At 41.9% G+C, this 16,402-nt stretch overlaps 2 protein-coding genes across 2 annotated transcripts in view; one reads left to right on the forward strand and one right to left on the reverse strand.

The window, feature by feature from the left end:
• LOC105456214 (paired box protein Pax-6-like) overlaps positions 1-16,402 on the reverse strand; it is a 59,009-nt gene that overhangs the window by 6,107 nt on the left and 36,500 nt on the right. The gene's annotated exons all lie outside the window — the stretch shown is intronic.
• On the forward strand, positions 13,454-16,086 carry LOC105456168 (drebrin-like protein). Its single transcript, XM_011700005.1, has 3 exons — positions 13,454-13,553; positions 13,709-14,221; positions 15,497-16,086. Exons 1-3 carry the CDS (start codon positions 13,548-13,550, stop codon positions 15,950-15,952), a joined length of 975 nt encoding a protein of 324 aa, XP_011698307.1. The 5' UTR covers positions 13,454-13,547; the 3' UTR covers positions 15,953-16,086.

A 16,402-nucleotide genomic window follows, 5' to 3' on the forward strand; every position in this document is an offset into this window, starting at 1 on the left:
TTATTATACTAATTAAATAATATTCGATTCGTATAATATCAATTAATATTTATTTTAATATCTTATACACATCAGACTGTTGCTTTTAAGCGGGACAGTTAACTTTAATACTCGTATGTTTAATATACATATATGTATAAGCAGTCTAATAAGTTGGTTAATAAATAATGGCATCAATTTAAGGAATATATTCATGTGTGCGAATTATTATTTGCGGGAAATAATTCGGTCCGTGATTTACATTTTTTTTCCAATCGGTCGATGCGTTAGTACATAAATTATCGTGTTAAGCCTTTCAGCTGCGGCGACATATCATCCTTGTACCTTTTAATGAACCGAATCTCTAAATCTCAGAGGTTCTAAAAGTGTCATAGCTCCAAATATGTTTACGCGACCTGTCGCGATAAACGAGCGGAAACAGAAAGAGAGGGGAATACGGAGGGGGAAGGGAAGAAAAAAAAAGAAGAGAAAGAGAGAGAGAGAGAGAGGGAGAGAGGAACCCTCCTAAAGCTCATCTCCGTACTAAAGAACGTTCGGAAGGCAGGAGCTAAACGCGGGACCATTTTATCCGTGGAGGGGAATCCACGCCACCCAGACAGCTTCTCGCCCCCTCTTGCCCTTCCTCACTCGGTGTCCCCCTGCCTCCTTCCTCGTTTCTGGCCCCAACCAGATCATTCGTATCTTCCTTCAACGAATTATCCACCAACCGGGACTGCCGTGCGTTCGAGCGTGATGGCGGAACTATTCGAGGTTTAATCTACCTACGTTGTCGCCAATGCATTCGATATTTTTTCGATATTTCTTTTGGCGCGAGATTGTTAATAAAGTTTTCACAATTGTTATATACTTGTACATATATGTAAGGCAAAAAGATATACGTACAAAGTAGCTTTGATAATAAATAAATCGAGATTTGTAAAAAATCGACGTATTCACGAATTAACGATGCAAAGAATTTCTCACGTCCATTATCTATCGTAATTAAATATTCTTATACTTATTATATAATTAAAATATAACATATGTAAGTAATACGTAAAAATATGTTTGTTAAGAAAATATTATAATTATTTCTTAAGCAAAATTTAAGAGTAAATTTATTTTATTATTTTTTCTGAAAGAGAGACATCTATTTCTGTGTTTTATCTTTTAGAAACTCTTGTCATCTTTCTGAAAATCAAAAGACAGCACATGTTTCACATTGTATGAAACAACATTCGCCAACAGTTGTATAAACCGAGAGACTGATTTGCAATCGTTAGAAATAATGCAGCACGTCGAGCAGAGTTCGAGAAGTCGCGCACAACTCGTAGAGTGTCGAGTGTGTGATCGACGGGCAAGAGAAGGGGGAGGGGGGGCGTTTATTAACGTCGATAATGGGTCGGTGTGCACTTAGCTAAACGCTTTAAAGACCGCGCGGGAATGGCATTGTCGCGCGAACGTGCGACAATGCCGTCCGCTATTGCGACCTCGTGGCATTGTGGCGGGCGTATCGGTAGTTTACTTTCAATCGTCGCGTCATCGGCCCGGGGGGAAAGAATCGTCGAATACAGCCAGTAAGAATAACAAGAACAAAGGATATCGAAGAGAAAGAGAGAGAAAGAGAGAGAGAGAGAGAGAGAGAGAGAAAAATTACGGCCACAAACCGAGAGGAACAAGGACGGCGGGAGAGAAAGTTATTCTCTCTTTTTCTTTCTCCTTGCCTCAAAAGTTTCTGTTACCCACGTGCCCTCCTGACTCCACGAGAGTCACTCGAACGAAAGAAATAAAAAATAAAAAAAGAGAAAGAAAAACACTCGGCAAGGGAAGACCCTTGACTTGGAAACTACTACCGTCCCCTACGGCCAACGGTGATGAGGACTGTTGCGGGATCAAATTCATACGTCGCGGGGTCGCGACTCTCGACAACGTTCGAAGGAAACAATGCTACACTTACGCGACGGAGAAACGCGTATAGGTAAACGGTGCGGACCACTCGACCGCGTGCCACGCAACCGATTGTGCCGATCGAGACCGGAAGAGAAGCACGTTCTCTCCTCTGTTCCTCTTCAGTGGCGAACACAGTGGCGAGCGCGAAGTGGCAAGCGCAAAGTGGCCAACTTTCAGACACGAGCTTCGCCGAAGCGTGATTAAATGGCACGTTTCGTTGATTCGAAAAAGAGAAGAGAAACGTTTTGCGGCTCGTGCGACGGGAGATCGGGCTCTCGAAACTCCGCAATGAACGATCGATGCGCGCATAAGCACGTTTGCCCACCTTGTGCTAATTCATTCTTAAATTCACGTATCGAATCTGCTCGCTGTGCAAAAGGACTACTATTTCATGCCGAGCAAAGAATTTGCCGAAAGAAATTTCTTTTCCCATTAATATTTTCAATATTAAATGAAATTAATCAGAAAATTCGTTTGTCCTCTTTTTATCTATAAATCTTAAAAAAAATGTAATAAAAAGACTAAACAACTTCTTTTTAATAACTTAACTAGATATAATATTGCAGTATAAACTACAATGTAAAAAATTTATTTTATAATAAAGAAAATTTTATTTTAGTAACGCGATAGAGACAATCACTTTCAAATAAAAACTATAGTGTATATGAATGAATTGCGTAACAAAAATAAAATTTTGATAAGTTGCTCTTTTTTTCCCTTATTTTATACAAATAAATTCTTAACACAAATTAGCCTTTAGAATTCATCAAGATATCGACCACAAATGTCTGTCGTACAACCATTCACGTTAGCCCTGCATGAAAAGGTGACAATACCGTGTCTGGTAATTTGACTAACACGTCAAGCTGGTAAACGGCCGGCCAAGGCTGAAGGCACGAGAGCGGAGGGGCCACGTGGAGGGAGGGAAGCCTCGGATGGAAGAGAGACCAGATGCACTCCGCGTCGAATGGCGTCAGAATGGCAGCGATGATACAGATGTTATGCGCGCGCGATGCTCGCTCAGGCGTATAAGAGTCAACGTCGGCGCGGAAAGTCTGACGGCCATTATTATTAGGGGCCCGGCTAATAACGCGTAATGCCGACCGCGGCCGCCCTTTTTTTTTTATCCGCGCATTTTTATTAGCGTTCCTACTCACCCCTCACGATAGCGCCGTGCGATTCCCCTCGCGCGACATGCGTGTGACGCCATAGGTGCGCGCGGTGCACGGCGAAGGCAGAAGTGAACGGGATCGGGGCACCACCCGTTCCGGTGTGACACTTCGCACCCCTCGGGATGACGATTATCGTTTTTAACCCGACTAGAAAAGCCAGTCGGTGACAATGGCCGGCCATGATGCGTTAGCAACGGCCATCCAGATGTCGTAAAAATGGCGCGAGGGGGGGAGGGCAGGAATGGTGGGATTTGACCTAAGAAGACACAGGGAAGAGCGCGAGGTGTGGCAGGCCGAGAGAGGATGCGGATACTCGTCAGATTTGATGACTACGCATAAACAAAACTGTGATACCAACAGCGAATTTTTCAATATGGATCCGCTTAATCATACTTTGCTAATACTCTGATCGTTTAAATATATTTTTTAACTGCGAACTGAAAAAGAAGGTAACAAAAGATGCGTCGCATGTTAAGATTATTAATTTTATGAAAATTATTAATCTTAAATCACTGCAAAATTACTGCGTATAGCAATAGGAATACCGCGATACATCAAAGAGTACTAATTATATTATTTCACTTTAATTACAGCCAGCTCGTTGAACGAAAATTCATTGATCGAGAAATCCGATAAAAGTCACGGTACAAACTGATGTCGTCGCAACAAATTCGAAGATAGAAGACGAGAAAAATTTTTTAGGAGGGATTCTGAATGTTTTCGGACGTATGTACAGTGGTATGAGAGCTCAGCCGAGGGGGTAAAAGAGGGCCCTCTCTCTCTCTCCCTGCGAAATTGCTATCGCTCGAGAGCGGGTATAGGAATAAGGGGTATAATCCGCTCCTAGTGCCTAATCCTACGAACAAATTTATTGGATTCTCCATCCCTTAAAGCCGAATATGCACCGAACTTTCGAACGCTGTACTTGCCGGAAATGTATTTCGCGGATTAGGGATTCGCGCTGCCTCCCCGATCGAGACGCTAAATGTTGCGTAACAACGAATATTACATTATTCGCAGGGAAGAAAAGCGCAGAATATATGAAATTCGTGATGATTTTAACGTTTACCTGAAAAATAAGAATATCTTGAACAACTGAACGTACGTATTACAGATTACTCATATACATTTATATTACTGTAACTCTCAGGTAACATTTTATGGGAGTGGAGAAGCGCCCTGGGTTTATAATGGATCTCAAAGTAACAGGGCGATTGAAAATTATTGTGATGCTCCCAGAAGTTAAATAGAGCGAGCGGGGCGCTGCAGGTGAACTTCCATCGTTCAATTTATTCGGCCGACGCCGTCGCGATTAATAGCGTCGAATAATTCGATATAGGACCGTGACAACGGTCGTGTAAAGTCGTATTCAAAGGGTTAACACATATTCACCGGCTCGTCGATGACGCGTTTTCCGCGCGAGGAACAACGGCGAACGAGTTCCGGGGGCACAGAAACGGGCGCTCTCCAGCCGTGTTAAATGGCCGGAAAGAAACGAGGTGTCGACCCCGGGCTGGATTAAAGGCTAAGCTGTGGAATATGGACCGTGCCGTGGCAGTGCCGGGCGTACATGAGGCTGGCTGGCACGCGTGTGCGGAGATATAGACACCGGTAGCCAGTGGTACGTGAACGCGAAGGGGTTGCACGCGCGTCCGACGCGCACTCATTTGCATGTGTACTGATTTAATACACCCACATCCGCCCGACCCGTTGACCGAGACATAGATATAATATGACAACAGCCTCTCTTCAACAGTATTTAACAATATCTATTTTTATGAATTTCTGCACAAATTACGACGTCTCAGACAGATTTTGCGAGATATTGTATTGTACTTCGTAAATAATATTTAATATCATTAATGAGAACTCTATTGGAGTTCGCCAAATAGAGTTCTCTTATAAAATTTTATAGCTGCAGTCTCTGTTTCCAATGCCTTAATTAAGCCTTTTGATGCACAATCTAATTTTTACTCTTTATTACATTTACACAATTCTCTCTACAGAATAATAATTAAACATTCGTAATTTTACTCAATAATCTAACGTTAATTGTATATTAATGTAGCAACATAATGAGCTCTCAATAACACAACATCTGTAGGCGAAATTATATATATGAGGCGTACAGGCTTGATTTTGACTCTGAAAAGAGCACGACGAAGGGTTAAACAACAGCAATGCGAATCTCGCAGTTTAATCGGAGGTGTCACGGACCATCGCGGCGGCGTGGACATGGCGGGAAGAAGTTCGAGGCCCGATCAAGCGGACGGGCAGACGCTGGAATCTACAGAGGAAGCGCGTGAAGCCAAGCAAAGAGGAGCGCGGGCGATGCAGAAAGGAAAATATTGGAAACTCCATTAGCGGTGGTGCAACCAGCCGTACACCGGAATACATAAGCAGCTCCCATGGAGGAACGAGAGAGGGAGGCAGATGAAGAGAGTACGGTGGCGGGAAAGCGGTGGAACGGCTATGGGGATTATTACGCGATTCATTTGTAACATTCCCTCCCCGTTTCCAGCAGTTACCACCGTATCTCTCCCTTTCTTCGGGGTCTCTCCCTGCGATCTTTTCTCAGCTTCGTTTCAACGTAGAGTCCGACGGAGAGCCGAATCTGCCAAATCTTCTTTGTCATGCGTTCCAATTTCCTCTGTTCTATTTTTTCTTTCATTTTTTTTTTGTTAAATCTTTTTATGCATAACTTGATTAAATATCAGTTTGCAATTGAGTTTTGTTAAACATTTTGTTAAAATAGGTACTTTCATTTTAATTAACTTTGTCTCGAATCTGTCAAATCTTGATAACTTTTCTTTTTTTTTGAGTTCACATTTTGTTAAGAAAAATGTTGAAACAATTAAAGAAAATCTTTTTTCTCAAATAAAGTTTCAAGACAAAGTAAAAAATACATAAATACATCCGAACCAATTTTATTCAACGTTATTTTAAGGAAAGCAGGCATGAAATAAATCGAGAGAGAGAGAGAGAGAGAGAGTGTATGTGTCATGCGAATCATAGCGTGGAAAGAGCGCGTAAATCACCGTGGTGAAAAGTGATAAGGTACAGCTACATACGTCAAATCTTGCGAGAGCACCATCTCATCTTGCCGTTACATATTTCTCGGAGTTGTTATAACGGGCGGTCGGGCGGCACGTTAATTCGCTTTTTCTTAATTCGACGCGTCGCGCGGAACAACGAATCGCCAGCCACTAAATGCCGTGAAATCGCTCGACGATAACGCGGATCTCGCGGCGCACGGAACTCGCGCGATTACTTCCGGCCTCTTGAGCCGCGATGTACTTTTGCAAGTTTCGCCTCTTCGAGACTTCCACACCCTCCTCCTCCTTCTCCCCCTCCTCCTTTTCTTCCTCCTCTTCCTTCTCCTATTCACCCGATCTCGCGCACCTCGCCGTTTTCCTCTCCTCGCTCCACCACCCTCTCCGCTGCGCGATGCGGTTAAGCTCCGTTTACGCACGGCGCGTCGCAGTTCCTCTCTCTTCCCGATTTCCACGAGGCTTTTCTCGAATCGCGGAACACCGTGAGCCAGTTACTCCCGATTCGCGCCCCCGGTTTGCAACTATTCGAACGCGAGTGACATGAGAAACTCGCTAACTAGAAGAAAAGTAACGCTTCTCCCGGGTATACATATATGTATATATAATCACAAATAAGGAAATATTTATTCGTCAATAAAATATTTATTACATAACATTTTAATACGAACCATTATTATATTCTTACTATTTTACTATTAGAAATTTTGCTCTTACGTCAATTTTTACCTTCAGTCACTGAAGAAATTCAAAAGTCGGTTGTCATGAAAGAAATTCGATATTTTTAAATTAAATTTTTCTATAAGGTAAATATGAATTTTGAGCCAATGGTTAACATATTAAAATATGTTTTTAAGCAGACTTGTTGTATACTTATAATAGATGAAGGCTAGTCTTAATTCAGCCGTTAAAAACAGGTAGATGTAAGGAAGAAAAAGAAGGTACACCCTTTTGTGACGGGAAATATCTATTCTACGTAAAGAGGTTTTCATCCAGGCTTTAGCGCGACACGTGGAAGACACGTTCTTCTTTTATCGGCGATGTAAGGACGGAAGTACCACGATAGAGGAGCGATTAAATGAGCGAGGGGCTGAACTCCGGAGGCGCGCTAATGCGTCGGGCAAACTCCGCGACGCCTGTGCACAGTTGGTTAAACCGGCAAACATTGACTGACTTTCACGCATTTCGCGTTAATTCGACGACGTCGAAGATGTCTCTTCGTCACTGGCAGTACTCAGCCGTGCAAGTATCTATTGCAAGCAGCGAACGTTTAGACGTGCGTTTTTAATAAGTCATATTTTGCTAATTTAATTTTGCACTGATATTTTTACAAGATGAATTTTAAAGAAAAATACGATGTTTAATCGGCTGGTATGTGCACTTCGTGTATGTAGAATTTAGAAATGTTATAAAATTATAATGTATTAACTGCACGATATGTTTGTGACTAATAAATTTATAAATAATACTATATGTAAAGAGAATCTATAATGGTGTTGACATATCCCGTGCTGTTTTATAACAACGTTGATTAATAAAATTTAATATATAACAAATTAATTTTATAAAAATCATCTAGGAGTAATTTTCTATTTACTCTCTAAATTTTCTAGAGTGACTTTTCACTCTTTTGGAGTGAATCTCACTCCAAAAGAGTGAATTTAGAGAGTATGATGTTTGCAAGGATTCCGTTGAAATTTCTATAATAATAATAATAATAATAATAATGTAACAAATATTAACCGTCAATGCAACTAGAAAAAATTTCTTTCTACTCTCTAAATTTTCTGGAGTAAATCTCACTTCAAAAGATTGAAAATACTGCCACTCGACCACTTGAGTGGCAGGATTTTCACTCTTTTGGAGTGAGATTCATTCCAAAAGAATGAAAAGTCACTCCAAAAAATTTAGAGAGTACAGATCATCTTTTCACATCATCTGCGAATTTATGACAGATAACGAAATTGTATTTTAATTCAGTTGACACGAAAGCTTCAGGATCGGAGACGTCTTGCCAACCGGCGCGGCGTGGTCGCGAGCGATCTCGCGTTGATGCTACAGTCGCGCACTACAGGCGACCGGAATGTAAATCAAAAGCGGTTTCGAAACTTCTCCCCGACGGCTCCAAACGCGGCGCGGTGGTGGCGGCGAAGGCCTTAATTCGTTTACGACTTGCAAAACGAGCCTTCTGGGAGCGCGCAACTGGTAGCCAAACAGTTTGCACGCCGTCACGCACCCCCGTGGCATGTCCCAAGGGTGCCGCTGACGAAATAAAATCCCGCGACAAGCGGCGGTACCGCTCTGACGATCATCTTTATGGATCGATAATGAGGAATTTAAAGTCTCGAAGGACCCAAAGTCTCTATGATGCGTAATTGAAACAATTCTCTGTGATTTGACAAATTATCTTTTATTATTTACTGGTCACAAATTCTTAAGAAGCAAACAGAATTATTTGAGATCGCTTTGGAATCTTACTTATAGGCTCGCGCGATTGCCGCTAGCCTCAATTAGATACTAGTAAAGTTATAGTTAACTCAATTTTTCTTTATAAATTAAAAAAGATATAACGATCGGTAGGTAATTTAGGATTATCTAGACGCCCATTGAGCATATCAAAAGCAGACTTATTGTTAGATCACCGATAAATCCGTCATCGAAAAAGAAAGATGCAGGCATTTGTTTAAATTCGTTCACGAAATCTTCGAACATGTAATCATCCAGATAGGATGCGTAGATTGCGTGCAGATTGGCTCATTTATTTCCTCGGAGACGTATCATGGATCAAAAAAGAAACTCAGTCATTGTGAGTCGATGCGAACGTGACAGACATTGTGTCTGATTACGACACGTCCTTTATAGCAGATTCGTGAGAAAAATCTCGCTATGTTTTATAAGTCTGGACTCTCTAGGAGAGAGTAAAACTTGGAGAAAGGTGGACCATAATGCAATTAGTCTTCTTCCCTTCTTTCTTTAGATAATATTCTGATTTTCATGTTAATGCATCCTTCTATTCACATCGTTAATTCTACAGCTGTTAATTTTTAAGCAATATTTAATATTCATATAAATAATATTTCGTCACATGTATTGACTGTTCCTAATTACTTATTTTTTCATTGTTAGATTATTATATTCCCTATTATAATAAATAGTGATAATTTCTTTTATTTTAAACACCCCTTTTATATAGGTAAATATAATTTTATAGAAATTTAACGTCATTTATAAACAATTATTAACTATTAGTGACTAATTATTAACTATAGATTAATAACTATATTCTAGATAGCCAAACCTGTCAAGAGCATGTATTACAAACTATGTGTTGTATATTATGTTAGTAGAACTCCAACAGCAGCCGAGCAATCTGCTGTTTTTCTAATATCGGTAAAGATATATTTTGCATTGCAGAAAACGAGCAAGACCTGCATTATGACGTCAAGGTATGCTCCATTCCTGCCGCTGTTGTTATATTATGCTAGCAAGCCGCCATGAGCCGAAACCAAACTTAAAGTGGACACACACTCCAAATCCAAGTGTGCAAATCTGTAGTAACATTTTACGCATTTATATTTTTACACATTTTATCTGTGTTTTACACAGTTAAATGCATATTTTTACACGGTTAATTTTACAATAATATGTATAACCGTGTAAAAAATATGCATTTTACTGTGTAAAACACAGATAAAATGTGTAAAAATATAACACGCGTATAAATGCGTAAAACGTGACTACAGATTTACACACTTGGATTTGGAGTGCAGTGGATAGGAATCTGCTCTAAAATTATGATCGAATTTGCTGGCGTACTGTTAACATTTTGCGCGACTATTTGGATATTTGTAATAACATTTAAAAAAAATTTATTTAATTCTTAGATTACTGCAGCTCCTAACACATCCTAAAATTCTAGAATATAGTTTTGCAGTCCTGTAAATGACATTGTAAAAACATCAGAAAAGGCACGATTTATTTTATACTCGCTACATATTTTTCTCGTTTTTCTCATTGAAACATTGTTGATCCAGCTTAAATGTGGAGCATTTCAGCACGCCTCCGACCCGATGATCTCACCCTATCTGTTTGCCAATGATCGATGTAAAATTGCAGTGGAAACAAGGCTGCGCGCTACCAACGAGCGGTGTTGTTTCGCGTTCCCCGGAGGGATCTGATTGCAAACGAATGCGGCGGGGTTACGGTCTCCCTTCATAGACGATTAATCCAGTTTACTCGCAGACGTTACCTCGGCATGGGGTTCTTGTAAGCCGAGAATCCGCACAAACGTCCCTCCCGCGCTTAAATATATTCAATTACGGGACTCAAACCTGCGCGCCGCGCCATCCTCTCTCTCTCTCTCTCTCTCTCTCTCTCTTCGTCCCTCTTTCTTCCCATTTTCTGGTGTCTTACTACTTTCATACGTTGGTGCAACCAAAGTCTCGATTTTATCGTGCACGCGCGTGTGTTTAATATGTTTATAATAACAATAATATGTTAAGATTTTCCATATAATGCAAATGATGCTTTAATTCAAGTTTTAAAGCAAGATAGCTGCGTACAAATGAATAAATGAATTTTAATAAAGCACGTACATATGCGTATGTATATGCGATCAAATCAGTACACAACACACATGTTGTAATCTGCATGCGTATCAAATAATGTGAGAGAAATGAGATCGTTTTTTTCTAATAAATTTGCATCAGAATTGTCTCACAAAATACATTTTAAAACCTAAAAAACACTATGAAAGATACATACGCTGAGATGACGCATTTGATAGAGCATCGTCAATTCTAACAATGTACTGCCGAATGTAATTATGTGCTATACAATGTGCTACATACACATAATCATCGAAAGGCAGAATCAAAACTCGCAAAAGCTTTCGGCGCGAAAAGTCAGGAAGTCGCGATTTCGCGACATTTCCCAGTGTTTTTCACTGTCGTGCTGCCAGGGTTAGATGATAGAGCAAGAATAGAAAAGAATATAGGATACAGCAAGAGCAACAAGAGAGAGAAGAACAGAGGAAGAGGAAAAGTGAGAGAGAGAAAGAGAGAGAGAGAGAGAGAGAGAGAAAAAGATTGAGAGAGAAAAGGGTCACAATATAGAGGGAGAGGATGCAGAGCGAGAGAGGAAAAGAGAGTTAAGCCTGCAGGCTGCAGACAGAGGCACCAGAGCAGCGGCGGGCAGCGGCGAGCAGCCAGCAACAGCAGCAGCAGCAGCAGCGCGGCGCAAAGCGAAAGCAGGAGGGAGACAGGCATCTCGCCCTTCTTTTGTCCCTGGGCTTCGGCCCGATATTGAAATGGAGTCGTTTGAGTGTGAATAATTTGCTTTGCCCGGGCCCACCCCTCCGCCGCCGCCGTCGTGCCGTCCCTCTCCTTTGCCGCTCTCGGCCCGGCGCGACTACCACCGTGATCGGCCCCCCTCGTGTACCCTCAGCTCCCCTCGTGGTCCCCGTCAACCCCGCTGCAGGCCGCGTTATTTCGCGTCGCGCCGGAGAGAGTGGTTCGCGTTTCGCGATTTCCGTGGCCGCGCGAATCGAGCTCCACATGTCTTCTGCATGGGACTCGACGAGGGGCACAGACACAATTTTTGGAGGAATGCATCCTATTAAAGACCTATTTGTGGACAAAAGGATTTGAAAGCAATATCCTGTTAAATCAGCTCGTAATCAAAGCACAGAACTTTAAAACGTTCCAACAGCTGCCCTACAAATTAAATATATAGTTTTATGATTATTTCATATTATCTTGTATACATATATATTAGAACGTAATTATAAAATTTTAAATGCATAAAATAATGTAAAGATAATTTTTTTTTAATGCTTCTAAAATTTACTGCTTCTCTCTCAAGAAAGAATTTAATATTTTCACTTGTGCCTAAGAGACACTTCGAATGTAATCCCTCTTTTCGTAAAACTTTAAAGGTGACTGTTATCTGATGAGATCACACGCCGAATTAATCTTCAGAATGTGCTATCAGAGACGTTGATTTACTAGGTTTGGCCAAAAGTCGACGCAGTTCCGATTAAAAGTCTCCTTTCGTATGGGCAGCGTGACACCGATCGGCGAGCTCGTTTTACGCACGTACGCGTATCTCGAGGTGAGGTGAGAGGTACCGATCATTATAAATTTCAAACTATTGTCGCGATCGATCGGGCCGGACCGAACGACCCTGATCGTTCCGATCGTCCCGATCCGCGTGACGCATGGGTACGATTCGCGCGTTCCTCATTTCTCGGATGCTGGTCAGATTGGGTACGCCGATGAATTGATTAGCGCGCGAGTCATCGTCACGCGCCGCGTCGTCGCCGCGACTCGCCGCCGCGCCGGCGAAATCCGTGCGTGGAATGGCCGACACGTATGTACGACACGCATGCCATGCATGACGAGCCGGAGTTAAAATTACGACGACGTAACCGTCGCATAACACGGCCTTGCTCCGTGAAATGTGTTAAGCGACCCGATCATCGGTCACGGGCGGATGAGAATGTCGATGATGGATTAGATGAGTCGAGGAGACGCTTTTCTTAAGATATTCAAAAGTAGAAAAGTAGAAATTCTATACAATACGGACTTTGGCACGTATTTACACGTACGTTATTACATGCGAACTTACTGTGGTGATTTTATAAATTATAATGAGTATATCTGAATAAAAATGTCTCTCGAGACGTTAATAATTGTGACGTGAATGACGAAAAGTATTATGCTTTAATTGATTTGGCTATTTTTAATGAAACCTTAACTTTGTTTTGTTCACAAAATGTAACGCTTCTCTTAAACGGTATATTTTATGTATAATTTAATCTTTATAATCTACTATATTACCTAAAGAAGTTCAATAAATGCATTATGAAAATACACCTCGAACGAACGATTTTACGTACCATTCATCGTTTCGCGGCAAAAGTGGTGAATCCCTCTCGGTGTAGCGAATGCGAACACACGTTCAATCCGTTTTAAATTTAATCGTCGATAGGACAGAAGCGCGATTTCTTTCGCTTTGTGCGCCCGGAACAAACACAACGTGCGAAAAAGGGGCGAAAGGTGGAGTTCGGAGCCGAGGAGGCCGAAGAAGTCGCCGACGTATAGAAGAGCGTCGCTTTTGTTGAAAAGACGCCCGCGTTCGCCGACAAAGGCGAAGGCGAACGCGCGCGAGCGAGAGCGGCTGGATGATGAGCCAACAATGATCGAGGATTCATCAGCTTCTTTTAGGAGGCCAATGTCACCCGACGACCGGTGAACGCGTCGCTACCCCGGCCGGTAGGGTATCCTCCTTAGACATGCAGAACGCATACGAGACGCCGCGTATATAATCCACCGGCGGCGGACAGCGGAATTCAGTCAGCTCGTCAACACAACCGCCTAACTGCCATCGTACAACGATGAAGGTACAGTCATAAATTTATCATATAATTTTTTGTCTGACACTTAGAACAATTCCCGATAGTGTGCGAAAAAAGAACCCTCTATCTTTTTGCGAATAATGCAAATGAATCTAAATTAACTTTATTAAAATAATATTTCGATTGATCTTCGTAATCAGGTGTTCGTCAGCATCATCCTCTTGGCCACCGCGGTCTTCGCCGAGCCACCGAGGTACCGTCAGCAAAATCAGCAACAGAGACAATATTACTTCGCTCAGCAGCAGGAGGCCGCACCTTATCCCGCGTCCGGCTGGAAACCAGCGGGACCCGCCTTTGATCTTCCCCAGAGACAATTTCAACAACAACAATACGAAGCGTCTCAGCAACAGTACGCAGCGCCAAGCGCGCCTCAACAACAATATGGAGCTCCAAGCGCGTCTCGTCAGCAATACGGAGCGCCAACCGCTCCTCAGCAACAATACGGAGCACCAAACGCGCCTCGGCAACAATACGGAACGCCAAACGTACCTCAGCAACAATACGGAGCACCAAACGCGCCTAGGCAGCAATACGGAGCACCATCCGATCCTCAGCGAGAATACGGAGAACCGGAAGAGTCCACCACGACTGAGACTCCTAACACCACCGAAGAGGAAGAAGTATCTACTGTCCAAGGCATCACTGAATCTGAGGTAAGTAAAGTTAACAAATCTTCTTTTTTGTTTGAAATTATTTAAATATTTTATACTAAAAATTAAGACAAGGAAAGATAATTATAATTAATTTTTGTCATAAAGAATTTAAAATTCATGAAATTAGTATATGTTGCAAATTTGATAGATGTAAAATACTTTACTGATGGGAAACTAACTTACTATTTTACACGCTAAATGCAAATTGGACTTTTTAAGAACATTTCATATGTTTATATCTTCCTGTTTATAGAAATATGACAAACTAATTAATCGTGATCTCAAGTTGGTTAAAATTGATTGAAGAGCTTGTTATTGCCGAAAATTTCGGGACTTCGGTGGAACAAATTTCATATGTCGAATATGCGCATTCTCCGGCTTTACATAACATTACGTAACATAGATTTATCATCTCGTTTCGGAGAGAAAACGCACTGGACCATTGAGTTGGCATGTGAACCTACACGAGAGCGGAGATGGTTCCGCGGAATTTAAATCGCACCGGCGCACCGAGGCTCCTCTTTTTCAATCTTCGAACACTCGCTCGTTCTCGTCGTTTCTCCCGTTCGTCCTAACGACATTAGTATTCGAGGCGTCGTTTACTTTCGATCGCGGGTCTCGAGCACGTGTGTGTCCGTACCAAATTCGAAGACCGGCGTGACACAACCCATAATGCATTCACCCGTGATTCGAGGTCGTCTGAGAGCCCACGCCTTGTTTGGCGGAATATCGGAAAAAAACAGAAAAATTTCCTCCTCGAGAAATGTTTTGCCAAGACACGAGAAATTACTCCCTTTATGTAACATACATAGTTACTGCATATTTATTCAATAAATAATCTCTTTGTGAGATTTTGCGACAGATTAGAGTGTACGATAATTTTTTTCAAATATAATCATATATAATCGACATTAAGAAGTTTTTAGAAAACTTTGCTAGAACATTCAATTCTGACTATAATAAATCTATTTAATTATCTTCTTAAGGCTTTCACAGGTATTCTCATTAAAAATGTTAAGAAAATTGATGCCATTATATTAATGCCAACGTTTCGTGACTGATGCTGTTCACGAAACGTTGACATTAACAATGGATCAAGACACGGAGAAAACCTCTTAGCTTTTAAACATATTCAATTTTATGAGAAAAACGTAGATTTCAGTTTTCATGTTTCTCTCATAACAAAGACGTTTTAACAATATTTTCGACAGCATCATAAATAAAAAATCATTAATGACAGAAATTAGTGACAAGCTGCAACGATTATTATTCCAGTCCGAGCCCGTGAATGCAGTGAACGAGCTCGAGGACGACGATGTGGACGAGAAGCAGCCCCAGCAAACTGGAGAATACTACGTGGCACTTCCCGACGGTCGTCTCCAGCGCGTGCGGTACATCAGCCGTCAGGATGTCGAGGCCATGAAGTACTTCGCCAAGATACGCGCCGAGAACGTGGAGCCTCTTCGCGGTCCGGTCTACGCTTACGCACCCCTGCAGAAGCTGCAGATCGTGCCGGCCGGCCTGCAATTGTCCGCCGCTCCGGTCGCGTCCACGGACGCCAAGCCGCAGAAACTCGAGATCGAGCCGGTTGCCGCGCAAGTGCAATACCAGTACGACAACCCCTCGCGCGTGGTGCCCTTGGTCAACCCTCTGAGCACCACCTACACCGCCTACACAGCAAACTATCAGGAACCGGCAGCCGACTCCAGATTCCTTCTCACCTTCCAGTGAATCAAACACGATCACAACCAGGATACCACGACGACCCTTGTAAATTGCATTGTACACGTTACATATGTAAATTACTAAATATGCACTGACAATTAGGTTAAGCTGACAACGCAATAAAGTTGATGGTAACGAAATTTTACATTGTGCTTAAATTATATGTAATCTTCAAAACTTCTGAAGAAACAAAGATAATCAGAAATAACCAGATTAAACAATCGATAAATTAATAATTCCACACAAATTCTTCTCATACGTGCGAAAGTTGTTTCCACAGCAAAATTGTAATTGGACGAGTTTCTTCAACATGTGATCGTGGGCATTAGAGATGGACGTATTGACGAGACAAAGAGAAAGAAGAGAAAGAGAAAGAGAGAGAGAGGTAGGGAAGGGAAGGAGAGAAACAGAGAGAGAGAGAGAGAGAGAGAGAGAGAGAGAGAGAGAGAGAGAGAC

The sequence above is a fragment of the Wasmannia auropunctata genome, unplaced genomic scaffold (genome assembly GCF_000956235.1).
Source record: "Wasmannia auropunctata unplaced genomic scaffold, wasmannia.A_1.0 LD335737.1, whole genome shotgun sequence".
NCBI lineage: Eukaryota > Metazoa > Arthropoda > Insecta > Hymenoptera > Formicidae > Wasmannia > Wasmannia auropunctata.